General features: G+C 42.2%; 1 protein-coding gene across 2 annotated transcripts; it reads left to right on the top strand.

Moving 5' to 3' along the window:
• The first annotated feature begins 3,409 nt into the window (after positions 1-3,409).
• Positions 3,410-10,604, top strand: LOC106613547 (MOB kinase activator 3C). 2 transcript variants are annotated; one of them, XR_001330517.2, is made up of 4 exons: positions 3,410-3,724; positions 6,619-7,221; positions 8,487-8,689; positions 9,744-10,604. XR_001330517.2 is itself a non-coding variant. In XM_014215920.2 (4 exons), exons 2-4 carry the CDS (start codon positions 6,808-6,810, stop codon positions 9,771-9,773), a joined length of 651 nt encoding a protein of 216 aa, XP_014071395.1. In that variant the 5' UTR covers positions 3,425-3,724; positions 6,619-6,807; the 3' UTR covers positions 9,774-10,604. The 2 variants fall into 2 exon arrangements, 1 of the variants encoding a protein (XP_014071395.1); XM_014215920.2 differs by having other exon boundaries at positions 3,425-3,724; positions 6,619-7,225.

A 10,604-nucleotide genomic window follows, 5' to 3' on the forward strand; every position in this document is an offset into this window, starting at 1 on the left:
TGCCCCAAACTGTTAGGGCCTACATAAAGCTGTCCCAACAGCAGTCCCAACACCTTACCACTGCTACATCTGTCTGTCAGCGGAGCCTTTTCTGGCAGTGATCAGTTCATTCGGCCTCATTAACCGCCTTTAAAAAAAAACATAACTGATATGGCTGACTTGCTTAAACAAATGTGATTTCTACTGAGAATTGAGATGTACAAACTATGGCACAAGGAGAGGACGAGCGGATAAGAGGCAATCCGTAATTTTGATTAAGACATTAATGAGTGAGCTAGGACGGACGTAATAGTTCAGCACTTTTGAAATATACAGCGACAGAATTAGAAACATGGGCTTTTCTTACAGTATTCTCCCTGCACACCAAGTCAGAACCGTAGGATAAATAATGGGGGCATATAAGCAGACAATGAAAGCTCTTGCAATTTATGTTGCTTTCAAGACAACTTGGAACTCTGGAAAAAAACAGCTCTAAAAAGTGGTTTGAGTTCCTGACTTGCAATACAGAGTTGGATGACCTTTCAAAATGTTTTCCCAGTCGGAGCTTGTTTTTTCCTAGTTCCCAGTTGTCTTGAACTGAAGTCAGATTTCACAGTCCTTAGTTTCCAGTTGTTTGAGTGTGGCAGAAGTCTTGCTGAATTGACAGCATGGCCAATGTTGAAAGTTTATCCTTTTAAGCTTCGAAAAAGACCCTTAAACCCAGACTTGGACCACACATCCACTCCACTGAATAGCAGGCTAGTGATTGCTTTGCAAAGCTTACAGTTAGCCACTGATTCCTTCCAAACCGCTCATTTGCGATTTCCAACTTGTGTAATGTTTATGTCCAATGGCAACGATACATTTTGAGCACCGATACATTTTAACTATAATTTCTTTTCATTATTTCTCTTCATATGACAAGGATTTAAAAGGATTTGCCAGTAGATTGTTGACTTGATTCATGATGATGACTGCTAGCTTGCTAGCTAAGATTTTGAAAGTATGATGTTGACCAATCAAAGCTACTGTAGATATCGCCCAAAAAATGGTCGCCACCGGCCAGATGTAAAAATGACACAATGGTATTGCGATTGCACAATTGGTGGCCCACACACTTCCTGTTCATGTAGTAACGGTAGTGGCACGCGCATGATCTTGATTACAAATCTGACTGTAATTTGTAGGAATTAGGAATAGCATATTCACATAGCATGTACATAAAAAAAACTTGTTACTTCAGACTTTTACAAGTTTATCAAGTCAAGTGGTTTTGAAATCCCCTACCATGACTAATCATATGTATGCATGCAAGTATAACAGGCAACTGTTGTGACATTGTGACACCCTAGCCAACAGTATACCTTAGATCACCTGCAGCCACATACCTATAGGTTACCTGTTTTATAATTTTTATACTAGAAATACTTTTGATTCAAGTGGAACACAAAACAGCAAGTATCTAATAATCTGTCAAATAAAAGTATTACCCACCTGGAACAAAGTGGTGGAGAGCGTGAGAACCTTTAAATGTGTCATGTTTCAACTGAAAAGCTTGTCCCTCCCTCCTCCCTGCGTTTTTTGATAACTTTGATGGAGCAGGAAAGGGTGGGCGGTCGAAGGAAAAGGCGGTGTCGTTTCTCACTAGAACTAGACCGGTGAGAGCCTTCTTATTTATTTAACCAGGCAAGTCAGTTAAGAACAAATTCTTATTTACAATGACGGCCTACCCCGGCCAAAACCCTTAACCCGGATGACGCTGGGCCAATTGTGTGTCGCCCTATGGGACTCCCAATCACAGCCGGTTGTTATACAGCCTGGAATCGAACCTCTAGCACTGAGATGCAGTGCCGTAGACCGCCGTGTCACTCGGGAGCCCCGAGGATGCTGAGACATAAAATGGTTCCAGACTGTCAATAGTGTAATTGTAGCCATTTATGATTGTATTAGATAGCTTTAAAATGGGAGCCACTGTACTGTACGCACACGGGCTTATTTTATTAGTAATTTACAATACATTCTTGGTTAAACTTATTTGATTGAGTTCTGTTATAATCTGTTTTTATTATCTCTAATTAGTTTATACTGTCCTATTCAGCAGTGGTTTCATTTACAGATTACTTTGCTGTAATTTGTGTGGTAAGTTTCTAATCGTTCTCTTTTTTATTTCACTTAGTGTGAAAGGAGAAAAAAAGAAAGAAGCAACCCGAAACCCTGCTCTTGATAGCGTTACTGCTCTTCAATGAGCTTTACGTATCGGCCTCAAGGCCTCCGTCGGAGCTTGTACTTAGTGTGAAAGGGAAAGGCAGGGCAAGGCTTGACAATGCACAGCATCTTCGTAAATCTAACATTCATTTCATAATTGATTATTGGCAATGACTTATTGACCGCAGCTTCTGTTTAAGCTCTGGATTTCATGAGAAACCTTTCTCGTTTCTGAGCCCTCAAGACCAAGAGATATGGAGATGCTGACACCCAGTGGATGTTGTGGGTCACTGCATGAAGAGTTTTATCCGTAATTACATGCAAACCTCTTCATTGCAGCTGTGAGATACAGGATTCATGATTTTGAAATATGCACTTTGACGATCAATATTCAACATTTATTTGATTGAGTGGAGGTCTATTTTTGCTTAATAGGTTGCAAATCTGTTATAATCGTTGTGTAAAACACAGTACGTAACATGTTACGGACAATTACAATTGGACCGTTTATTCACAGTAACATACCAAGCGGGTCACCGGGTAAGTCTTCCCTACATGACATGCACTTCAGAGAGAAGGGCCTGCTCTCTCTCTCTCTCTCTCTCTCTCTCTCTCTGCCAGTCCCTCCCTTTCTCTCATCCTGCAGGCCTGGAGGCCACTGCTTTATCACGGCACTGCAGGAGGGTCCACTGAATGCAGCCAGTGTCTGACCAGGTAACTTTAAACTACAGAGAACTCTTCCTCTGGACGGCGTCCACAGCAACGTTAGACCATCAGGGAACAAACAAGCCTTACCGTTTTACTGTGGAAGGGAGCTGGTGAACAAGAACATTTCTGCGAAACATGTTGCATTTGATTACTCACGGCTGTTTTCTCTGTAATTCGTCTCCTTTGTAGATTTGTGACACTTGCTTGTGTACGTGTGGCACCACACAATACATTTCTGCGGGCCAAAATTGATGGATTTGGTTATGCCTTGGCAACGACAGTGAAATGATATGTTTTTGAGAAATGACAAAGAGAGAGCGAGAGACTAGACTGCACGCCAAGAGGCCTGCAGCACTTATGCGTAGTGTGTGTCCGCTCCCCCTGCTCTGGCTCTGTGGGATAATAAGAGGGTTTGTTTTCCCAGAGCTCCCACATGAGGGCTGGGCCTCGTTGGCTAAGGGGGACGGGCTGCCTTCCTACAGGATAAGTAGAAAGAGAGAGAGAAAGAGGAGTGGCAGAGAGGGAACCTCCTCTGTCGATTTATAGGTCTTCCATGCACACATACACACACGTAGATAGACACACGGAGACAGCAGGGGCCTCTCAGACAAAGTCAGGATGTGACATCACTCACAGGAAGAGAAGCCAAACAACTTTTCGACTTGTACTTTTTTTTGTCCGCGCTACTGTGTCGCTGGCTTCTCAGTGAAGTTGGAGCCTCAAGGTCTGTTGGTGGCTGGGAAGGAGGGAGTATCCGTAGGAACCGGAGAGGGACAGATCTGCCTGGATCTTTGTCCACATTCCAAGTCGTCCACATTGGGAGCCCAGCCAGGTACTGTGAGGAAACTTCTCCCCTTTTTGTATGTCTCTGTTGATCTCCTTGTATCTCTCTCACTCTTTCACTTTGATGCATATAACTGGATCCAACTGCGTTTGGTCCATTGCATTAGCGACTATTTTCTCTCCCACATATGTGTGTAGGATCTAGAAAGAGCTGCTGTTATTCTCCACTGTCAGAAGGAAATTCCATGGAAAACTCAGTAAAGTATGCAGTGTGCACAGTGGGTCTGGTCCGCCATCCCCCGTACGTGATCAGACATGCACCAGTCTGTAATTGGAGAGGCATGTGGAGACTGAGAAGCAGTGAAGTCAACAAAGCAAATGTACCCCAATCCCTTGGCCTGTATGGAAATGTATTCTCTGTGCACTGCGACTGTTAAATACAGTAGTACTCTGGGGTTTACGGTCCATGACTGTTATTCACATCTGTGGATCTGAAAGTTAGATACCATAACCAATGGAGGGTAGTAGACGTCACCAAATCAGCTGACTATCCAGTTGTAGACCAGCACATATTTTCTGGTCATTCTCAAAGGGACTACAAACTCAGTGCTTTCCCAATGTTGAATGCCTGTATGATCGACAATAGAAACTCACCAGTAGAGCTAATAGATGTAAAGTACTGAGGAAGAGGAGGATCCTGTTCACACCACACATACTGTGTACAAACACCATGCATATGTGGAGGAAGCTGTCAAGAAGATGGATGACATTCTCCTCCTGAACAGTCCAGGGCACCCTCATTCCTACACGTCTCGGAGTAGGAATGCTGATCTACAATCAGTTCTGCCTTTCGGATCAAAATGAAAAAGATTATATGGAGAGGGGGGACCTGATCCTAGGTCAGCACTCCTATTCTGAGATGCTTTATAAATACAGGCCACGAGGAGTGAAAGAGGAAGCTCTTTGTCAAAGGGCTGCTAAAGTCTAACGCCTCTATCAGACCGACAACGTCATTGCATCAATACTGCGTAATAAATTCTGCAGTCAAACTTGTTTCATTATGTAGTCAAACATTTTAGTGGATATGAATGCAACAAAAGTTCAACATTCACCTTTTGCTTAACTTGTTCAAGTCAAGTCGACGCACACAATTTTATGCATATCTTGTGTAAATCCAATCTATGCACCACCCAGAACACAGAACGCACTTCAACTGCCTCTGCAGCACAATACTGCAAGACAAAATGAGCTTTCCATTGAAAATGAATGTACTTCTGATGTACATAAACGCAATGACGCTATTGGTCTAATCGAGGCGTAATAGCAAAACGGCAGTAAAACTACACTAAACCAAGTGTAATTCAACATTTCTACTTGGACTCATTCTGCATGACTCTGTAGATTTCAGACTCAGAGCACATGAATAAGCTTGACTTATATAGAAATACAAATATTTCCCACCTTAACCACTCACGTTGCACCATAACAAAACCAGGAACTGTTGAGAGCAGCTGTGTGAAATGGAACGTGGGACACAAATGTGGATACAGTCACATATAGTCATAAAGGCACGAGACAGTGTCGTTTAGAATGAAAGAAGAAGCTATATTAAAAGAAGCTTCAGAAGCATTTTAGAACATCATACTGTTTCGAATTTATTCCGCGTATACTATTTGGAACAAATACCTGCATGACTTATTGACAGCTGTAAAGTTTGCCTTGGCTTTTCAGAGCACTCCACATGAAACTCATGGAAACTCAGTAAAGTTCAGATCCTTCTTAACCATAGAGCTGAGTAGCCAGTTGGCTACTAAACCTGCCCTGTACTGAACTATTTTGCTGGGGAGTTCTCAGTAAGATCTCATCCACCATGAGTTATTCTCTTCTCTCTGGTGCACTTGACTTGATTGACATACGAGTTGTTGTGATGTCTCATCCCTCTAAATGACTCCCCCCTACCCCTTCACCCCCCCTTTTTCATACGATATTCTGATACTTACAATCATTTGTTATTAACCCTTATGATAAAAAAAAAAGTAATTTAGTCTAATAGATTTTTTTCCTTCTGCAGCGTTCACTGTCTGAAAGGAAAATGTCAAACCCATTCAGGCTGTTTGATCCTTAATCAGTCCAGGACACTGCAAAATTATCTCCCCATTATCTGCCAGATGGTTAATGACTAATAATAACTTGATGCATGACGCTATTACAGTAATTATCTACTGTGCTATTGTCCATCCCTACAGGAGAGTAGATCTCTGTCAATATTGTATCAGGTCAATGGTGAAGGTGTTAGACGACTCATGGTGCTACAATTGAACTTGAGGCAGTGTAGCTGCGCTACTCAAGTGGATTTTCTCCAATGGACTTGTATGACCAGTTGGAGGTAGTGTTCTGCATAGTTAATGATGAGCGTGTGGGTGGCTGCTTTAGGTGGAAAGTTGAAAATGTCTCATGTACAGACGACGTAAAGAACCCTTTCACAACGCTTCCTCTTAGTGAAGTGCAGCATGCTCTACATTTACACAATTACCTTTGGCTATCCCCTCTGATCTGATTTCAGTATTAGATCACACTGGACCTATTTCAAGGGCACTATGGTTGTTAGTCTTGTGACTTTCAACGCATAGTGGCCGCCAGAAAATAGTGGTCATCAGAAATGAATTCCGCAAATGGATTCTTCTCACCTCATATTTGGGGTCATATTTTCTATTCCGAGCAGTTTCACAATCACTACATGCTTTGCTCATCAAGTCCTTCAAGATATTCCCTTTGTAAACAACCTTACAGTATTGTTTCTACTTTGCTGCTTTCGTTTCCTGATTTCTATCATGCTGCCTGATTCTGGTCTGTTGAACACTTTGTTTGCAGGCATGATAGCATTGTGAATGAGCTGAGCATCACTAACCTCTCATGACCTATTTTGTTTCCTCTATGTCTCAGAGAGGGGTCCCTCCATTCTCAATCATCCCCAATGTAGAGGTCACTGCCCTCTGAATAGAACAACTCTTCAGAGACCTGCAACCTAATCAAACGTATGTTAGTGAAACCTGTCCAATCCATGCTCAGGAACCCCCCCCCCAACACACACACTAACCATTAGGCCACACCATAGAGTCCACCATTAAGACAATGGCGCTCTGTCTCGGACAAGTCTTCAGCAAAGACAAAACGTTTAGGCCTCGGAAGCGCTTTGAGCCTGGGACACAGCGCTTTGAGCTGTACAAGAAGGCCCAGGCCTCTCTGAAGTCCGGCCTGGACCTGAGGAAAGTGGTCCAGCTTCCCGAAGGAGAGAACATCAACGACTGGATCGCCGTGCACGTGGTGGACTTCTTCAACCGCATCAACCTGATCTACGGCACGGTCAGCGAGTTCTGCACCGAGCGCACCTGCCCCATCATGTCCGGGGGCCTGCGCTACGAGTACCGGTGGCAGGACGGAGACGACTACAAGAAGCCCACCAAGCTGCCCGCCTTGAAATACATGAACCTTCTGATGGACTGGATAGAGACCAACATCAACAACGAGAACATCTTCCCCACGAGAGTAGGTGTGTAAGGCAGTGGTTCCAAACTAGGATAGTGAACGCACCTGCGATGTGGCTTCATGCCCACGCTCTCTGACAGTATCTTTAATGGATCTAGAAAGGTTCAAAGAAAGGTTAATTAGATAGGTTAGTTACACAATGAGGGTGGCAGAGTGTGAATTATGGGGGACCAGTGTGAGCTAAGCTCCCCATGAATGAAACATGAGCTCCTCTAAATGCAATAAAAGTCAAACTTTTGGGGGGGGTCCCTAAATATTGATAATTTGACCAAGACGGCCGACAGCGCTGACCGCAAAAAGCATCAATCTCACTGGAGAAAGCGTCCGAGTGAGTGAAACAGCGCCTCTCTGTCTCAGTATGTGTAGCCCATGTATCTGATGCTGTCTGGTCAAAAAGAGTATGATGCTTTCTCCGGTGAGATAGATTCAGACACTTGCGAATTGAAGGAAAATTATGAAATATAATTTCATGATTATTTTTATTTGTTTATAGTTTTTTGGGGAACCATAGATTCCCTTGGCATCCATGAATGCACACCACTATATTAGGCCTAATGACAATGGCCAAATGTCATTACATGTCTTTTTCCATTCATCAAATAGCAAGTGTACAGTGTGCACGGTTTGGATGCTGGAATTATTTTGGAGTAGACAAATGTGCGCAGCTGCGGTTAGCCTACTTCTTGAAGTGATTTATTTGACAATCAGATGAAAACATCATGACTGGCTGTGTTCATGCCACATTAAAATCGAATACATTTTTTTACTGTTAAATGACATCTTTACTGTTAGGCCCATAAGAAAATTCCTAAGTGAGGCTCCTCCGAATGTCACGGTATAATTTTCACTCTGGGGGGTGGCATTTGGAAGAAATTGAATGGGGTACTCTGAGTCTATTGTTCATCGTCAAAGGGTTGTTATCAAGCTCTGTTTGAGGAGGGAGATTATGTGCATGAATAATCTATTAAATTAACATGTAATTGCATTGCGGGCTGCCGAGAGAAATTTTGCAGTATATGATCTACCTACAGTATAGGATATTGATGTCCAGTGTGGTTTGAATGATCTCCAATGGAAACGAATGTGATAGCTTTAATGCTAAGTGAAATGTAATTACGAAACATAATAGAACATCATTATGGAACATAATGACATTCTGATAGTTACAAATAGTTTTTCATTAATGTATCCAGGGATGGTCTCTAAAAGGAATCTAATGGGGTGGCAGTCTTCCTCACTGATAGTTCTATCCTCTTTGGTCCCAGGTGTTCCTTTCCCTAAGAACTTCCAACAGGTGTGCAAGAAGATCCTGAGCCGTCTCTTCCGGGTCTTTGTGCACGTCTACATCCACCACTTTGACAGCATCTGCAGTATGGGCGCCGAGGCCCATATCAATACCTGCTACAAACACTACTATTATTTCATCTCTGAGTTCAGCCTCATCGAGCACTCTGAACTGGAGCCCCTGGTGAGAAAGGAGGTGTGGGGTGAACGGAGGGGGGAGGGGGGTAAAAAGTAGTGCACTAAATATGGAATAGGGTGCCATTTGGGATGTACCCTTAGATCGCGCTTGGGTGGAAGGTTTCCATTTCTGTGTCCTGTAAGTTCATATTTAGGACAGGGGTAGAAGGGTGTCTGGATATGAATTTATGAGGGCGTATCCTTCACATTACTATCATTCAGACTTACTAGTTTTGCATTGGCCCAATGAGGGAGGAGCTTACATTTTCCTCCATAAAACGAAGGCAGTGTATTGTCTGCGTTATTTCACACCACAACAGAACATGTTGTTTTGAGTGTCTGCGCAAACCACATAAACTGGGTGATTATACAGAATCAACTCTGGGCATAGAGCATATTACTAAATCACAGTCCAGTATAAAATAGTTATACGATAGCTGTGTGTCTTTCATTTTCCCTTTGGCACTGTCATTGGAATTAATGATGCACCACTTATTTCCCCAGTTTGCATCATAAAAGAAACTTGTTAAACTCTTTGTAAAAAATCTGGTTTGGTTTATATAACCATCATAAGTGAAATTGCAGTCTAGCCAGCCATAAGTGAGAATCATGTCACTTTCAAGTTGTTTTCTCTAGTGCAGAGAGCTTCGTTACATCTGAACAGATGGAGGTAGGAGCTCCAAGGTACAATAAAATGCCTCTGTTATCATCATTATAAAGGACAGACTTTACTTCCCCCCCGGTGAAAAAGTAATGAGACTACATCAACAACATAATCTGGGGGGAAATAAACGTTGTTAACATAGGATGGTGTGATAGACTGAGCATTTAGCTTTTCTGCTTTTGGATGACTAGAGGTAAGATGGAAACAGCCGAGTGACTTCTCATCAGATGATGACTTTATTGTAGCCTATCTGTTCGAATATATTTGTTGCCTTATACAGCGTGACAGTAGGTGTGTAGCATTGTCTGTTACTATAAATTAAGCCTGGGGCAATCTACTGGTCATTTGTCAATATCATATGAATTGCCTGTCTCTCCTCTCTTTTCTTTACCCCCAGAGAGCAATGACAGAGAAGATCTGTAACTAAACCACTTGGACAATGGAGTGTACATCATTTCAAAATTCCACGGAGCCCTTCAGGAGGCCCACTGCTTAAATACCATTCCAAACACGCAAACCAAAGGACAGTTGAGTGGATTTTGAGTGGATTTGATGAACTTAACTGTTATCCATCTAGCATTAGAATGTTTATTCACATTTTCAGCCAATAGGCTATATGTTTTTAGGAAAAAGGACTGTTCTGCTTCCTAGATTTTGTGCTGTGACATGCAGCATTTCAGTATTGTGTTTTTTATTTGAATAACTATTCTTTCTCTGTTTTATTAAGCATGAATATGTTTTTCTTGTGCATGTTCTTGACATCATTAACTTCCAAAATGTGTTTGCGGTTTCGAGGTGTTTGAGCCATTTTGTGATGGACAGAAGGCGACATCACAAGACCACTTTACAGTATTTAGCATTTTGTGACAAATACGTGTCCAATGTGTCCCAGCCAGAGGCAACAGAGTTAAGGACTTTGAAAAACAGACATTTTTTGAGGTGTCTGGGTAAGTACAGGGTGACAACTGGAAGCAATACTTGTGAAATACTGACTTCATTTTCATTTACCAAAACTAGTTAAACTGGGATTACTCTGGGAGACTAATCTGATTGAGCTGTGTAACTGATTCAATTGCCATGTGTTAGGACAAGTAAATTCACCCACTACAATTAGTGTTTTGTTGCATGCCCTGTTAATTTGCATTTTATTATTAAGGAAATGTTTTAGCTGTGATCAAACTAAATATCAGACCTAGGATATTTTCATTCAGATGGTGACCAATTAAAACCTGCCTCATTGCTTTTGTAAAACCTTAAA

Source organism: Salmo salar, chromosome ssa10 (genome assembly GCF_905237065.1).
Source record: "Salmo salar chromosome ssa10, Ssal_v3.1, whole genome shotgun sequence".
Classification (NCBI taxonomy): Eukaryota; Metazoa; Chordata; class Actinopteri; order Salmoniformes; family Salmonidae; genus Salmo; species Salmo salar.

Bases quoted from the DNA above. Each gene is read 5' to 3' on its own strand.
- LOC106613547 (XM_014215920.2), top strand. From the start codon at position 6,808: ATGGCGCTCTGTCTCGGACAAGTCTTCAGCAAAGACAAAACGTTTAGG. The intron at 7,226-8,486 runs GTGTGTAAGGCA...CTTTGGTCCCAG, and splicing joins CATCTTCCCCACGAGAGTAG to GTGTTCCTTTCCCTAAGAAC. The intron at 8,690-9,743 runs GTGAGAAAGGAG...CTTTACCCCCAG, and splicing joins ACTCTGAACTGGAGCCCCTG to AGAGCAATGACAGAGAAGAT.